The sequence below is a fragment of the Phyllostomus hastatus genome, unplaced genomic scaffold, assembly GCF_019186645.2.
Source record: "Phyllostomus hastatus isolate PE091 unplaced genomic scaffold, TTU_PhHast_1.1 phas_scaffold_585, whole genome shotgun sequence".
In the NCBI taxonomy this organism is placed as follows: Eukaryota; Metazoa; Chordata; class Mammalia; order Chiroptera; family Phyllostomidae; genus Phyllostomus; species Phyllostomus hastatus.
Genome location: NW_025334037.1, coordinates 26559928 through 26577670, shown reverse-complemented (window position 1 = coordinate 26577670; position 17743 = coordinate 26559928). Strand labels below are relative to the sequence as shown.

Genomic DNA, 17743 nt, shown 5'->3' with positions numbered 1-17743 from the left:
GGTCCTTAAAATGGAATTTCTGTCTGCTGCCAGCCTGGCCCTGCGGACACCGGAGCCGAAGCATAAAACCCAGGCCCTCCTGGGGGGCACCCGGATGACCTTAAGGTCTGGAGAGGCTCCCAACTAAACACCCAGGATCCATTCCATCCTAATGCCGGGCTCCTAGTGGGGAGAGGCGACTCAGGGGGTTAGGGGGAAGCCCCCATGTACCCCCGCCCACCTAGCCTCACCCCAGCCAGCCTGTGACGTCTCTCCTGCCTTCTCCCCAGATTCAGAACCCGTCCTGGATCGGCAACAACGGGGCTGCCTCACCGGTGCCGGCCTGCGTGGTCCCCTGCGACCCAGTGCCAGCCTGCATGTCCCCGCATGCCCATCCCCCTGGCTCCGGGGCCAGCGGTGTCACCGACTTCCTGAGTGTCCCTGGCGCTGGCAGCCACGTGGGCCAGACGCACATGGGCGGTCTGTTCGGGGCCGCGGGCCTGAGCCCAGGCCTCAACGGCTACGAGCTCAGCGGCGAACCGGACCGCAAGACCTCGAGCATCGCAGCCCTCCGCATGAAGGCCAAGGAGCACAGCGCGGCCATCTCCTGGGCCACATGACAGGGCCCTCCCGTCCCATCCCCGCCGCACCCTCCCAGGCCTTGGGGCTCTGGCCAGGCCCGCGTTTCCCAGGCTCCCAGCCTCCCACTCGACTTTCCTCTTAGGAACCTGGCCTGGGCCAGGGGCCTGACCCTCAGCACTTTCAGCCACCCCCAGTCTGAGGCCCTGTGGACGGCTGGGAGGGAGGGGACAGCTGGCCCCTGCCCTTCCTGGGCCCCGAGGCTGAGACCCCTGCTCCTGGCCAGGGGCAGCGGAGGAGGCCGGTGGCCGAGTTTTGCAGCTTTGCATCCTTTATAAGCTGAAGACCCTTTCTCCCCACTCCTGCTCTCTCAGCCTGCCTGGTTTGACCACTGAGTCGAGTTTAGATTCCTCTCGAGACCCAGCAGCAGCTACAGCGCTATTGCATCTGTCCTTCCTACTTCTGTGTGGTCCCCAGTCACCAGGCCCAAGACTGTGTCTGAAGAAAAGCCTCCTGCCCTCCCCTCGGAATCTGACCTCCTGGACCCAAGGCACCCGTCTCCCTTCACCCAGGAGGGTGGAGACCTGTCCTGGCTGTCCCCTGTGCTGGACACACCCAGAGGGCGTAGGCAGAGGAGCGGGGAGCTGGAGCCCAAGAGCCCGGCTGTCACCCAGTGATGCTGACATCCAGGGGCAAGGGGGATGTGTTCCCACGCCCTCGCACCCCGGAAACTCTGGATCTGGATGCAGGCCACCTGGGCGCCCGTGGTGCTGGAGGAAGAAGCATTTCCAGGGCTACAGGGAGGTGTCCAGGCAGGGGCAGGGGATCGTGCGCACACTTCCGCTCTCCGACCACCGGACTCCCCGGTGCGGGCAGGATGACAGCAGCAGCAGGCAGGTCGGGGCAGCTCTGTTCTTCCAGGCAGGCCCCTCCAGGAGGATGTCTCTCCCTCCCCCGCCCCATCCTGGCCACTCCCCGGGTCTGCTGAGCAGTGTCCTGGCGTGGAAAGGCACCGGGGACACACAGCGGGGGCCTGGAGGGACGGCGGCAGAGGGCGGAGAGCAGGGTGCGAGATTTGCTAGAGGCCGTGTGCCCACGCTCGGCCCCCGGTCTGGTAGGGCGGCCCTTGAGCTGCCTCAGACCGCCTTTCCTCACCAGCCATCTCTGACACACTGCCGTACCTTCCAGAGCCTTCCACCGTGGGTGGGGCCCCCGTGGTCTTTCAGGCACAGGGCAGGCAGAGCCCACCCCAACTCTTCTTCCCCAGGGGGTCGGAAGTCTCAGCCCCACCCTCTGGCCTCTGGAAGGGCCCACGGGGCTGAGCTTCCCTGAGTCACTGGCTCTGCCCTAGTTGTAGGGAACAGGGTACCCTCTGGAAGCAGGGTTCCTGCCTGTAGGAAGGGGCCTCCTTCTGGGTGGAAGTGGGGGGGGGATTCCGTGTCTGCTTGACTTGAGAGACCTACAGCTTGTTCGTTCCCAGCCGTCACCAAAGCTCCTGGTGTCCGGTGCCTGTGGTCTGAGCCAGGCCCTGGGAGGGCCATGGCAGGTGGCCCCAGGGCGGGGCTCCTGCCTTTTTTACCCCCCTTGACCTTGTCAGTGAGCAGGGCCAGGTCTCTCAGGCCGGGGGCCCTGGACGCAGGACAGCCTCTTGGGTCCGACGGACGGACAGGTGTGGGGTCCTCTCCCCTGAGCTGCTTGGGGCTTGGAGGAAACTGCAGTCTCCCCCTGCCTCATGTTCCCATTGGCCCCAGGAGCAGGGCGGGGCCGGGTCTGGCTTAGGCCTCCCGTGACCAGAGCTGGGCCCCTTTGTGAACCTGCACTCTAAAACCCATCTGCGAGAAGTGGCAGGGGTCTCGGACATTAAATTAGATGTTCTCGAAGGCTTGGCTTCCAGGATTTCATTCCTCGGAGGACCTCGGAGTGCCTCTCAGGAGCCTTCTCCAGTCCTGAGGTTCACTGAGGTAGCTCAGGCTCCCCAGAACCTAGCCGGGGAAAGGAGGAAGTTGCTGACAGCTGGGAACCGTCCCCGTCCCCTCCTTAAATGCTCTAGTGGCTAGAAGGACCCAGGCACTTTCACCAAAGGAGTGTGGCTGCCCAGGAGAGACTCAGGATACAGAAGAAGCCCCGGGAATGGGGCGGGGGAGGGGGTGGTAGGAAAAGGACTTGAAGTAGATTCTTCTGGAAGGGACCCCTGGCACTCAGTTCTCTGTGTCTGCTCTCTGACTGGACCAGACTCATAAATCAGGCAAATTTGAACCAAAGCGCCTGAGAAGAAAAAGCCTGTGGTAGAAGGAGGCACTGTGGCCTGGGCTGCCTGTCTCGCCAGGGCCGAGTATTAATGATGCAAAGGTCCCCGTTCGTCTCCTCACAGGTGGTGTCCCAGGCCCAGGCCTGTCCCGCCCTGCCCTGGGGGAATAGAGGGTTACTCTGGTTAGTCCAAACCCTGCACAATGGAGGTGAGAAGACCCTGCCCCCCAGTGGAGAAGTGGCCCCCGGCCCCATCTCACCGGAGGCTGACGGAGCGGCCCTGACCGCTGCCCTGGCCCTGACGGCCTCGGGGCCTTTGTGGGCAGCTGGTGCTCGGAGCACCCCAGGCCTCACACCTCGCCCAGCAGCTCAGCCCTCCGCCTGAGCGCCCCGCTCCTCAGGCTTCTCTCTGGGTCAGTCCCATCGGGCCGCTAGGCCCAGGCCTTCTGTGTGCCAGGGTCGGGGGGCGCCTGAAACAGCCCCTGTGATGACTGAGCAAGCTCTGGGGGCTTTGCTGGGCCGGGTGGCTTCCTCGGGATGGCAGACAGACAGGAGACTCCACCCGCTCGGCGGGTCCCCACCAGCAAATACGCTGGAAGAGGTGAAGGTCTCCTTTGGCTACTCGCCTAAGATCTCAACAGAGATGGCGATGCCAACCTGAGCTGCCAGGTAGCAGGTGGACGGATGCGCAGCCTCCCCTGCACCGAGAGCCTCTCCTGCCCCCTGGGCGTGTGTCTGCGGCCAAGGCCTGACCCATGCTGCTACCAGGCTCAGCTGCTGTCATCGCCCCCGGGCACAGGAGCGGGCTCCGGGGGCGGGCACATGGGGAGGCCTGCCCCCAGGTCCTCGGTGGCACTAGCAGGACATGGGCTCTGTAAGTTCCCCGGAGTTCTCTCCCCTATACTTGATTCTCAGCTCTCACTGCCAGGCCCCGGCTTCAGGAAGCACGGTGGCCGGGCTAGTTCAAAGACGCAGCAAGAGGTGGGGGGACGGCAACTGTGAGGTGGGCCCCAGCACGCACTGCTGTGGCCACGCTGGGCCCAGCTCTGGTGCCCTTCCCACCCTCGTTTCTGTTGGGTGGGCAAGAGGGACTTTCCCATGAAAGCGACCGCGTGTCCTGCTTACGCAACCATTCTCTCGTGGCTGGGTCGTGGGGAGACGGTGCTGAGAGACACTCTGGGGCTTCCAGTTAGTTTGACAGGCCCGACGGTCAGAGGCAGAGGCCACCAGGCCTCGTGGAGGGGAGGATGGCTGGCAGACTGGCCCCCAGGATGATAATACATGACCCTCAACGAGAACAGTGAGGAGACCACACCAACCCCGCTTCTCAAGGTCGCACCAACCCACTGCGCTTCCGGAAGGATGCTGTCAGGTGGGAAGGTGGTCCGGTGAACACGCCCGCCCCTGCCCCCTTCACTCACGTACACAGAGCTAGGCCTTTATACTACTGATTTTGAAGGGCAGTGTCCAGTGTCTCACGGTCCGGGCGTGCCGCGGTCGGAACGCCAGCTGCGTGCTAGAATGTCATGAACCTCAACCAGTACTGACTGTTCTCCTTGTAAGATATTTTAACCTTGTGTAAATGCAACTTTTCTTTTAGCTTAATGGCCTGGGGTGGATATTAAAAATATATATTAAAAATACATGAAAATTTCAGAAAAAAATGTATTAAAAAAATGAGGTCGGTTCCATAAAGTTTTACTGCCTGTACCACCATGTAACTACATTACAGCAAAATATTAATAGAAACGTTCTTGCCTTTGAAGTAAGTTATTGCACTTACATCTTATCGGGGAGGGAGGGGGACACTGAGGAGGAGGGGCCCAGGCGCGGGGCCAGACGGAGAGCAGAAGCAGCCGGACGCCCCCGCCCACCCTTGACCGGGCACAGCCCGAACTGTCTGTTTGGTGGTTGTTTGCAATAAACTCCTTCTCCTTCCTCCTCGCAACTGGAACCTGTCTGTTTTGTTCCTGACTTGTGACAGATGAAATGTGATCAGAGGGGCCTCTGAAATCTCACGTTAATTGAAGTCGGCAAAAAATACTAACAGTGCCCTTTTGAACCGCTGACACAGTACAGGGTGGATTACCAGGGCTCGATTAACAACAGGTGGCCATCCAGGGCTCCTGCACGCGGAGGGGTGCATGGCCTGCGAGGCTCGGGGACGGTCCCCTTGATCCCAGAGGACCTGCCTGCACAGCTGGAGGGGGCAGGAGAAGCAGGGCTACCAGAGCCCACTTGTCAGGCAGCAAAATGGGGTTCCAGCAGCAGCCCCTCGGCACCCCCGCATCTCAGGTGTGCTCAGCATGGCCTGCGCCTCCGGGCCCTCACAGACGGTGTGGCAGCCCCTCCATGTCCCTGAGTGCCGGAGCCTGGCTGCTTGGCCCAGAGCACGGAACAGGCCTCCAACACAGGCAGCTCTCGGACCTGGCTCTCCCTCTCGGTGGCTGAGAGAACGTGCAAGAGGTGCAGCCAGATGATTTTCAGAGCAACACTCTAAAAACAGACGATGAAGCAGGGAGGGGCCCAGGTCCTGGGCAGGACAGTGCTCTCCTGCTTTCCAGCAAGAAGGTGACTCTAGGAAGAGGCAAGTGGCCTCCAGGGACCTCTGTGCAGAGGAGAGAGGGGAGCCCTGCCATCTGAGGAGGGGCGTAAGCCCTGTCCTTGAGGGAGGGTTAGATGAGAACACACACATGGGCTCATGGGCCCACAAATCGGCAAAAAGTCTCGATTTGGCTGGTGGGGCGTGGGTGGTGCACTTAATGAGGGTCTTCCTCCCTACACACGCCCATTCTCGTACACCCAGCAGCTGAGGAACAGCAGGCCCCCCACGAACAGCCCGTCCCCGCACAGGGCTCACTGCAAACTGTGTGCATGCTCCTCGCGTCTACGTGCCAGCTGCAGAGACAATGGGTGTGAGAGCTGACATTTTCCCAGGAATTCTGATTCCAAACAGATTCCCTTTTTTAGCTCAACACAGACCAACAAGCTTGAGGAAGGGCCAACTTCCAAAAGGAGCTTCGGTTTACGGCCATGTGCATACCACGTGCTAAGGTGTTGAGCAAACCGGCTGTGGGCCTGCGTGAGGTCCTCCAGGTGCCTTGGCCGGGGCAGGGTCCAGCTGTCCAGAGGCTGCAATGTTCCCGCCATGCCTCCTGGGGCTCCTCTTTTGGTTACCCCACCAACCCCCTCCCCAACCCTTCTCTAGTCCTCTCCCCACACTCTACCTCTGTAATTCCCAAGCTCTGTGGGGAAGGAGGAGCTCATTGTTGCTATGCCTTTAAGGCAAAGCTACACCACGGAGAACAGAACGAAAATAAATGAGTGTGTGTGTGCGCTCAAGCGACAAGGGGAGGGGTAGCGCCCGAGGAAGGGTGGAACACGAAGACCGCCCACCGCTCCTCTCTGAGATGGGTTTGGCCAGAAAGCTCCATGCAGACGTGAGCGTGGAGGACTGTCTGGCCAGGAAGCCGCGTGTTGATGGGACAGACGGAAGACACAGGCTTAGGAACTGACTTTGTACGTGTTAGCTTGGTTATTTTAGACAGGCCTCTAAAACTCTCTAATTTTCAGTTCCTTCATCTGTAAAATGGGGGCACCAACTCTTTCCTGCTGATATCACAAGGTGGCTACCAGAAGGGTTGGCAGTCCAAAAGGGCCGAAAATATTTGCACACAGAGAAGGGCTGTGGAGACGGCAGGAACAGTGTACTCTGGGACTGGAAGGGCCCTGGGGTGCGACTCCCATCCAAGCGGCAAGGGCAGGGTGCCAAAGGCGGGGGGCGAGATCACCAAGGGTGTCACCATACTATGAGGCGCCGGGAACCCCTGACACTATATTCATGAGATTGGCAAGGGACCTGGGGTGAGCAGTGTATGCGTCTGCTCAGGCTGCCATGACAAACTACCACACACTGGGCGGCTTAAATAACAGGCACTTACACTCTTGCAGTTCTGGAGGCCGAAGTCCACGCTGATGGTGCTGGCAGACCCGGTTTCCCATGAGGCCTCCCTTCTGGGCCTGCAGACGGCTGCCTCCCAGCGTGGCCTTCCCTCCACGCTCACGAGGAGAGAGCTCTGGTGTCTCTTCCTTTTTTAATGAGGACGCCAGTCCTGTCAAATTGAGACTCCACCTTTATGACCTCCCTTAACCGTTATTACCTCCTTATAGGCCCTACCAGGGTTGGGGTGTCAATATGTGGATTTTGGGAGGGTACATGATTCGGTCTGCAACAAGCAGTGTGGCTGGGACGCGTTAAAAGGGAGAGGGGAAGACATGGAGGTGGGCGAGTGACTGCTCTTTCTTCACCTAGTCCCAAAGGATTTGAGAGGGTCCAGTAAGTTCCCAGATGGGCCCAGGAAGCACCTGGTTCAGGGCCGTGTCACTTTCTACCTATACTACTGCCAAGGGGCTACATCCCACCCTACTCCCACCCGGCTCCACTCCATCAATACTGATGCCACGTGTCGGTGCCAACGACCTGCCCCGGTCACATCCCTAACCCAGATCATCGGAAAAGCTTTCATACAGACCAACATCCCAGCTCGTGTTTAGCCGTAAACTATCCAGCCTCACCGTTTCTAACTCCCCACCTTGGACGCGGTGCTCCTGCAAACCCAGGACATCTGGTCCACCTAATGCTCACCTCCACCTGCTCCTACTCCAAAGCTCCCCACAACCTCAAGTGCCACTGCCTCCAGCAGGTCAGAGTGACCCCTCTCCTTCCATAGCAGGGAATGTGTGCAATGCTGCCTCACTCCTGTAGTGTCTCATTAGATAGGATGACAACGGACTTATCTCCTGTCCGCATCAATATGAGGATGAGCTCTTTGAGGGCAGAAGTGCTGTCTTTGTTGCCTATTCATCTGGACCACCTGGCCCAGCATCCTACAAGCACCTGCTGTGTCAGCTAGATGGCTGGCAAGTCTGCATTCCAGATCAAGAACACAGCAGAGCCTTGGCCGGTGCGGCTCCGTGGGTTGGCCGTTGTCCAGCAAACCAAAAGTTCAGGGGGGTCAGGGCACAGGGCTGGGTTGCGGGCCAGATCCCAGGCTGGGGATATGCAAGAGGCAACCAATTGATATTTCTCCCCCTCCCTTCCTCCCTCCCTTCCCTCCTCTCTAAAAAATAAAGAAATAATATATATATATATTAAAGAGCACAGCAGAAAACACCACATGGAGGCCCTGGATCGGAAAGCAGCCCAGATCCCGAGGCCCGAGGCAGCCAGTCGTCCAGGTCCAGGAGGGAAAGCAATGCCACCAGTCCACGACCAAACCGAGAAATTGTGAAAGGTGATGGCTTTCAACCACCTTTTAAACACGATCATCTGCATCGAGGTATAAGTTAGGGAACATAAAATGCACCAATTTGAAGCGTAGAGTTGGATGAGTTTGGACAAATGTACATACACATGTAACCATTACCTCAGTCAAAATGTAAAACCTTCCCCTCACCCCCCAGAATCCCCTGGGGCCTCACCCCAGCCAAACCCCAGCCCCAGGCAACTGCGAATCTACTTTCTGGGGCCTCCCGTTGCCCCTCGCAGGCCTCCATCCAAGCGGGGCGGGTCTGCGGGCCTGGGAGCGCGTGCGCAGGCGCACACGGGGGCACGCTTTCGGGTCCGGCTTCTTCCGCTCGTCCCTTTCGGAAGCTCGTCCTCGTCGTGTGTCTCAGTAGCTCGGTGTAACCTTTGCTTCGCCACGTTCCGCAGAATGGACGGCCGCTATTTGTCCGTCCGTCCTTCTGTTGTTGGACATCTGAGTTGGTACCAGTTTTTGGCTGTTTGTTATGAACAAAGCTGCTACGAATGGGTGTGGAATTTTGCCAAAGGTCTTTTCTAGATCTCTTGAAATAATCATATGGTTATTCTCCTTTATTCTGTGAATATTGTGAACTATATTGATTGATTTTCAAGTGTCAGACCAACCCAGGGTTCTGTGGTACCACCCTCTCCATACACTGATGCATTCAGTGTGCTAATATTTTGTTGAGGATTTCGTGTCTCTGTTCAAGAGGGCTATTGGTCTGCAGTTTTCTTTTGATGTAATGTTTTTGTCTGGCTTTAGTGTCAAGGGTAATAATGGCCACATCAAATGAGTTGGGACATATTTCTTCCTCTTGTATTTCCTGAACAGAGTTTGTATAAGGTTGGTATTATGTCTTCCTTAATTGTTGGATAGAATGTGCTAGCAAACCTATGTGACTTGGGTTTTTCTTTGCAGGAAGTTTTGAGTTATGGATTTGGTTGCATTAACAGATAGAGGGCTGTTCAGACTGTGTTTCTTCTTGAGGCAGTTTTGTCAGTTTTTGTCTTCCGAGGCTTATGTTCATGTCACCTATGTTTTAGAGTTTTGCAGTATAAAATTGTTCATATGTATTCCCCTTTTAATATTTTTAGAATCTGTACCAATGTCTGCTCCTTGATTCCTGATACTGATAATTTGTATCTTCTCTCTTTTTTCCTTGAACAGGCTGGAACATTAATTGATCTTTTCAAAGAGCCTGTTTTTGTTTGATTTTTCTCCATTGTCCATTTTTCTATTTCATTTATTTCCACTCTCATTTTTATTCTGTCTTCTACTTATTTTGGACTTAATTTGCTGAAGTAAATTAAGTAGAAGCTTAAATTCACTGATGTTAGTTCTTTCTTCATTTCTGATATAAGGACTTCAAGCTACACATCTTCAAGTACTCTACCCCGTACATTGTGTTTTCATTTCAGTCCAAAATACTTTTGACTTGGCCAGGTAGCTCAGTTGGTTAGAGCATTGTCCCAATACACCAAGGCTGTAGGTTCTGTCCTTGATCAGAGCACATGCAAGAATCAACCAATGAGTGCATAAATAAGTGGAATAACGATCTCTCTCTTCCTTCCTCTCTAAAAAAAATCAGTAAATTTTAAAAACACAAAATATTTTAAAATTTCCTTTGCATCTTTATTAACCTCTGTATTACTTAGAAATATGTTAATTTCCAACCATTGGAGATTTCCCCAGGTATTTGTTACTGATTTCTGATTGAATCCTATTGTGATCAGAGAACATATTTGTTTTCATTTTCTCTAAAACTACAGAAATATCATATAAGGCAACTCATTTGTGGTGACTCTTGCACGTGCAGTTAGGGAGAATGTATATTCGGTTACTGGTGGGTAAGGTGTTCTATAACTCATTAAGCCAAGGGTGGTCATGTAGATGTCGGATTTTTCTGTCAACTTGTCTTATCAGTTACTAAAAGAGGAGTGTTAAAATATCCCAATATAATTGTGGATTTTCTATTTGCTTTCAGTTATTAAGTTTTTGCTTTATGTATTTTGAAGTACTGTTATGGCAGTGCCTACACACTTAGGGTACCCATTCTTTGTTCTTGAATTGACTCCCTTATCATTATAAAATGTTCCTTTTTCCATGGCTATATTCCTTGTTTTGAAGTTTATCCTTTATTGATATAATCACTCCCACTTTTTTATGGTTCATGTTTAGTATATCTTTTCTATTCTTTTACTTAAAAAATATTATATTTATTCATTTTTAGAGAGAGAGGAAGGGAGGGAGAAAGAGAGGAAGAGAAACACCAATGTGTGGTTGCCTCTCACTCATCCCCAACTGGGGATCTGGTCCACAACCCAGGTATGTGCCCTGACTGGGAATTGAACCAGCAACCCTTTGGTTCACAGGCCAGCACTCAATCCACTGAGACACACCAGCCAAGGCCCCCTTTTATTTTTAAAAATATATTTTATAGGGTTTTCCTTGTAGATCACGTAAAATTGTCCTTGCTGATTAATTCAGAATAATCTCTGCCCTTTAACTAAGATGTTTAGACCATTTAAATTTAATGTAATTATTGATATCTTTGGGCTTAAGTCTCTTGCTTTTGTTACCTCTGTTCTTTGTTTACTCTTTTTTTCATGCCCTTAAAAATATTTTTCTGGCATTCCATCTGCAGCACTGTCTTACTAGCTATGTCTTTAAAAAAATGTTTTAAACATTTTTTATGTAGCTTTATCACAATCTGTCTTAAAGATGTCTTCCTAACTCACTGGCAACTCCTCAGTGTCCTTCCTTTTCCTCCCCACTTGCACACATTAGAGTAAGCCCGGTAATCAGGCCCTTGGTCCCTTTTTTCTTCTCTGCTTATACTGACTCCCTGGGTCATCTCCTCTAGTCCTGTGATTCCAAATCCCATCTATATTTTGTCTTAATTTTCTTGAGCTCTAGATGCGTTTACATTATACCACCACCCCTTTGATGTCGAACAGACACTGCAAACCCAGCACGTCGAAAGCACAGCTCTCGATTTTCCCTGCCTTCATCCCTGCCAGCCTGTGATGTTTCAGTGAGCGGTATCACTCACTTAGCTGGGAATCCGCTATTGTTTTCAACTACATCCATCAGTAGCGCCAATAAATTCTAGTCCCAACGTAACCTTTTGCCACCTCTGCTCCTGCTGTCCTCGGCGAAGCCCCCGCTGTCTTTGACTTGGACCCCCTAAAACACCCTCCCTCCTTCTTACTCCCTCCAGTCTATTCTCCACCCAGTACCTGGAGTGGTTAAAAAAAATACCCATCAGGTGTCATTCCTTTGCTTAAAACCTTTCGCTGTCGTCCCATCATACCCACAATAAAAAAGTAGAATCTTTTCGCTTATACAGTCCTAACAGTCTGGCCCCGGCCTGATTTTCTGCCGCTATCTTTACCATGCTTCCCCGCACTCAACACACTGCAGCCCCACCGGGGTCTGGCTGTTCCTACAAGCTGAGCTTGTGCCTGCATGAAGGCCGTTATGTGAGCTCTCCCCTCTGCCTGGTGTCCTTGAGGTCCCCTCCTTCTTTCTAACACTTCGAGATACATCCATCTCCTTGTCTGGCTGTCTTCTGTCTCAGGATACAAACTCGACAAGGGCAAGTGCTTTGCTTTGTCCAGTTCAGCATCCTCCCACTGAGAACAGTATCCGGCACATAGTAAGTGCTCAACAAATATTTATTAAGAGAATCCATCGCATCAGATTTTTTAAGTTGACAGACTAAAATTCTCCTGGTCCTTTCTCTGAACGTGAACTAAATCTGGTTGTTAGATGCAATTCTCCTCCTCAATAGACTTCAAGGGTCAGGTTGTGTCCACAAAGAGATTTCCCTCCTGAGCGACTTTCCAGGCTAATCCATCCTGGAAGACGGGGATCTCTAGCCCGAGTTCTGAGTGCCGATGCTGTGCCCAGCTCGCAGTCCCACTGGATACGTCCAATGTGTTCTCAAAGCCCGGAGAAGCCAGAAGCCCCTTCTTAGGAAGGCCCGACTTGGAGCATTCCCAAGTTTCCAGACCTCCACCTGGCACGTAAAACACGGCACTGGCTGCCGGGTGTTTCCCTCCCACCCAACATCTCTGGTTGCTCCCTCCACCGAGGTGGCACCATCAGGGGCCGAGGGAGCATCGCTCTGCTGTTAACGGAGAGCCCTCCTCACCACTTCTGCAACAGGGCCAACGTGCAGCTGCCAACCGAAGGTGCTATGAGAGAGGGAGAAAATCCTTGCATCGTGTAGGCCAGGGGTGTCAAACTCATCTTCACCGGGGGCCACATCAGCCTCGCGGTCGCCTTCCAAGGGCTGAAATAGTTGTAGGACTATATAAATGTGACTACTCCTTAACTGTTAAAGAGTTGAAGTTAACATTCAGCCCTTTGAAGGCAACCACGAGGCTGATGTGGCCCCTGAGGAAAAGGAGTCTGACGGCCCTGAACTAGACATTGGAGACGATGGAGCCAATGGAGCCCTCATTTGGCCAAGCCGCCAACACATCACACCGACCGGTAACGAGAACAGGGCTGGAGGCTGTTCGGAGAGGAAGGACTGGGACTCTGTCCGGAAGGCAAGGACAGCGGCTGGGTGCAGCGCAGTCAGGAGGAAGGAGGTGAAGGGAAGCCCCTGAGGATCTGCTGGAGAAAGACTATTGGAAATCCGACAGGACCTGCTGCCACCAATGCACAATTTTCGTTAATTACCTCAATTGTGGCTGTTACTCCCTTAATGAGAAACACAACTTCTCTTCTAAGCGGGCAGTGAGGCTGGAAGAAAGCTGAAACCTGAAAATCAGCAGATACGGGGCTGCACACAGCCCTTACTATTGAAATTAAGCCGCATCCAAAACACAGGGGGAGGACTCCAAATAGCTCCAGACAGCAGCCAGGCGGGCAGGGCCCTCGCCAGGCACCGGACGGACGCTCTCCCGAGTCGTCAAGAGGCCCAGATCCCAAGTTCTCCCTTCAATAACATAAGAAAATAAACATGGGGCTTATTTATAGCACAGGAGAGGGACTGGGGCAAAAGAACCGCTCCTTCGGTAATCCGCCCTGACGCGGCCAGATAGGATCCAGACCCCCACGCTCTCTGGTAACAGAAACCGGGGCCGGAAGAGGGCTGGCCGCCAGCGTCATCAGGTCCAATCTGGCGATGCCCTGGTTCAGAGACGGAGAAGCGACCTGATGCGTCGTCCCGTCTCATCAGCCACTCCTGGTAGAGGGGACTGAGGCATGGCAGCCGACTCCCACGGCTGAGGCAGGGCGAGGGCACAACTCTGGGGAAGGTGCCGTGAGAAGAGGAAATGAAGAAATCCTCGCATCCTCCAGGCACCAGGGAAGATGGTGCTAATGAAGACTCATTTACAGCTGGGGCTACAGCTTACGTGTGTGGAGTTTTCGGCTGCGGATGGGCTCACACCAGCTCCCGGAGCTCAAGGACTACCACAAGAGTCCAAGCTCCTTGAGATCAGGACAGTGACTTGTTCAATTCTATCTCCTGGGTCTGGCTCAGAGCCTTGCAAGGAGTGTATTTCAATGAATGGATGAACAATTAGAAAAGCTGAATGAGTGAATAAATGCTCTTACCTCACCTGGATCAGTGACTAAGTTGGCTGTTCTTCAGCTGAGATTAGCAGAAAACCAGACGTTCATCGAGTTTATCCCTGGGTTTAGCAGCTAATGAATGATATACATTGGCAGCTATACCTAAAAGCCCAAATAGACAGGTGGATGATCCTTGACTTTCGACAGGGTTACATCCTGATAAAAACCACAGGAAGTTGAAAATATCATCAAAAATGCCTTTAATACCGATTATCATAGCTTAGCCTAGCCGACCTTACGCGTGTTCAGGACACTTACAATGGCCTACAGTAGGGCGAAATCACCTTGCTGCCGCCCAGCTCCACGTGGCAGTGTGGTCCTGCACACTGCTAGCCTGGAAAAAGACCAAAGTCCAAAATGTGAGGTATGGTTCCCACTGAGTGCGTGGAAATTCCACACCACAATTCACGTGGTGGAGTTGAAAAATGCTGAGTCGAAGGCAAGGCTCGATATGGAGGCGCAAGCCAGCCGGTGGCCTGGGTCTCAGGTGGATGGGCTCCGGTCCCTGCTGCGCGGGCAGCTCTCACCCGCGTGCAGCGACTGAGAGGCGGTCGGTACCAGGGCTGTCCGACCTTTTGGCGTCTCTGGGCAGCACCGGAAGAAGAGTTGTCTTGGGCCACACATTGAATACACAAACAGTAACGAAAACTGATGAGCGAAATAATGTCAATTTCTGATTTTATGTTGGGTCTCCTTCACAGCCACGCCGGGCCGCATGTGGCCCGTGGGCCGCAGGTTGGACACCCTTCCTACGTAGATAAATGGCACCTCTGTGGAGGGCGCTCTAGCAGACACAGCTGCCAGGGACCTCTGGAAAACCACCGAGGCGTCTCTCCCCGTCTTTGTCCTCCGCCTGACGGCCGAGCCCTTCAGGAGGACTGAGAAGAAATGCAGTCAGAGTCCCAACCAGCTGGGAGAAGAAAAATTCTACCTCCCAAAAGGCTGTATACTTGAGGAAACAAAATGCCAGACACAGGTGATGGCCATCACCGTTTTCTCGAGAGAGAAAGAGGCCAGGAAAGCCGGGACAGGGGGTCAGACTCTCCCGGCACCTTCCCTGCATTGCCAGCAACGGTGAGCCCAACGTTAAATCACGGTGCAGAGTTGCCTGGACACACCCTCCCCGGGAACCTGACACCACGGAGCCTGAAGCTGGGACTCCGAGAGCCCGAGAGCCCGTTGAATAGAAGTGGAAGACAGGCTGTGAGCTGAGCTTAGAATGCACCCTCCTGGAGAGATGAGGGGGGGGGATCTTACACCGAGGTGGAGTCCTGCCCATCCCCCTCTCTGCACCAGGAGAAGCTGCCCGAAGCCCGTTCGGAGGGTCCAAGAAGCCATGGCTGGCACCACGGGGCCAAACGGTTTTCTGGGTTTCACTCAGAAGCAGAAGATGGTGAGGGTCAGACACTGGCGGAGGACGGGAGCCCCAGGGCCTGGAACGGGGCTCTGGGGCGAGGTGAGCGGACGGGCCCCACGGGTTTCATGTGCCTCCAGGCCCCGCCGTGGAAAGCACAAGCGGCTTCCAAAGCTTCCTGGACGGCAGTGGCCCGCCCGCACAGCCAGCCTGCTGCCAGGGCTGCTCCCCAGGAAGCGGCTCGAAGAGGCCCGGGGCCAGTGTAGCACTCCGTCTCTGCCTGTGTGTGCCAGGGCTGCCTGGCGCACGGCCTGCTGTGGCTTCTGCTGCTGCAACAGATGACCTGGGCCAAGAGAAATGGAAAAAGCGGCCTGCCCAGAAAGAAGCTACTGTCCCTAAAGCAAAAGAAACCCACCAGGCTCAGGGTGGGTGGTTGATGGGAACCTTCCAACATCCCAAATCTTCCCCCCCTCAGCTGGGTTCCCATGGATCTTCAGCTGCAGAGCCAGGCAGAGTCTCAACAGCGCAGCCCCGCTTCCCAAGCCAAGGGTCTGAGTTATCTACTTCTCGATTCTACCTCGGCTGAAAACCATCACAGAGGTCTGGGATTTTCAGCCAGCAGTCACACCTTTGTGACTCGTGGCCGGAAACCTACTACTATCAGTAGTTAGAATACTCCATGCTACCCTCCAAGGAAGCAACTGAACTCAGGGCGTCGGTACCGATTCCTTCAGCGAACGAGAGCAGAGGGGCAGCCTGCCCCTTCCAGCTCCCAGTGCCGACCCGCACAGGCCAGTGTGAAGGTCACGGCTTTCCAAAGGCAGCAGAGAAGCTGCGCCCTCGGAACCACAGGTCTGAAGCCAGCGGGAGGCGCCTGAGGCTCTGGCAGGGAAGCGGGGGCCGTCAGAGTCTTGAACGTCATGACACCGAGTAAGAAGAGGGGACAATACAGCATCATCTGCAGGAGAGGAGCAGAGGTTCTGGGAGCAAAAATTGGCATTCTCCTCTTTAATATTCCCAGAAAGGGAGGTTCCTGCCCAAACACGTGAGGCTTGGTAAGATCCACGAGCTGAGAACTTGAACAGCTGTCCGACGTTAGCCTGCAAAACCGTGTCTCCAACCTTGCGCCCCCAGCGGGCAAAGGCGGGCGGCCTTGTGCCCCTCAGTGGGGCAAAGGCGGGCGGCCAAGTGCACACACCTGGGCCAGGGCCGGCCCAGGTGCATCTTCTGTATGGGCCAGGAGGGTGCAATTTCTTAAAAAAGATTCCTTAATCTAAAACCAGCTGTTGTCTTCTGTGGGCCAGGACACGCCATTTCGATGAGCACTATTGTTCCGCTTCTGAAACCCAAGGCCCTATGGCACCCCAAAGGCAGAGGACCCCCAACCCAGGCTCACGGGTGAGGCAAGCCTCATGGTGAGCAGCTCAGAAAGACCCTAACAAGGGGGTGGTGTTGCTATTCCCCTCTGGGTCCCCAAATCCTGGTCTCTGTCCGAACTCCTGTGCTGAATTTCCCCGTGACCTGTTCGACCAGTCTGTTCACAGGAGACTTGGAGGTTAATCTGAAGTGCCTTGGATATAATACTCATTCTATAATATAAATGCTTTTATGCTATGTCATGAGATCTAATCCCCAATATTTCTGGGAGTAGTGAGGTACTTTAAATGGAGCTTTAGCACACTTAGAAAGCCAATGACTCCTAAGGTGGGTGATATGATCACATTAACACAGCTTCCCTAGGAATCCCAAAGATCTTAGATTACAGAGTTCCTCTCCCAGGTGAGGGGATTAAGAAGTACCGATAGGTATGTGGGAAAGATTGAAAATAAAGAAAGAAAAAATGCGCCCTTTGGGAGGGAGACCTGGACCAGGAGCCTCAGGCAGTGTGTCCAGTGGCGTGAAAAGGGCACACACATCGGAAGTGGACAGTCCGGGGCAAGCGCACCGGAGGGTGAGGTAACAGACGTAAATGATGTCAGCACTGTTCTTGGCTGTGAGCAGGGACTTAAATGGGAGGCTCTACCTACCCCTCTATCTGCCCCAGATTTGAACATAAGCTAGAGAACCCTCAAAACAGTACTCACAGTTGTCCCAGCTACTACTATCTGGGTGACCAAAAAAATCACTTCCTCTTGGTTTCGGTCATACTGTCGCCAGTGTTAGGAATGGGACACCCAAATGCCTTCCCCCACGCCCTGCTGCCTAGTATCTAACTATCCGAACCAGAGCACTTGCTGCACCCATGTCTGCAGCTGCACTGTGCCGACCAAGTCTCGGCTTCAGCGTCGGCCTCTGCAAAGCGAACCGGCTGAGCAGGACGGGCCCTTGGCCCTTCGCCCTGTAACCGTCCACGGCTCCCTGACCCCTTAACTGGAAAGATGAAGCCCTTATGGCTCAAGCTTCCAACTTTACTACCTTTGAAATTTTCCTTTGACCCCTGGAAATCTGTCGGAACACATATGAAGTGATTGGTTGTTAAAATGACAAGTTTAAAAACTACGGCGTAGTAACTGCCCACCTTCGCGTCACTCAGCAGAACCGTGGTGGGGTATCGGTGACTTTGCCTGGCACGCCACGAGTTCTCAGTAATGACATCCATATTCCAGGCAAACTGTTATGTATTTCATGTTCTGGGGACGTATGTTATGGCTAAAGCCCAAACTGTGGCTAATCTTAATATTAGAGC

General features: G+C 54.0%; 1 protein-coding gene across 1 annotated transcript in view; it reads left to right on the top strand.

Annotated features, from left to right (window-relative positions):
- ALX4 (ALX homeobox 4) overlaps positions 1–4700 on the top strand; it is a 42272-nt gene extending 37572 nt beyond the window's left edge. The window contains exon 4 of the mRNA XM_045825165.1: positions 270–4700. Within this exon, the coding sequence (XP_045681121.1) occupies positions 270–599 (330 nt within the window). The 3' untranslated portion in view covers positions 600–4700. The remainder of the gene's footprint in view (positions 1–269) is intronic.
- Positions 4701–17743: the final 13043 nt, after the last annotated feature.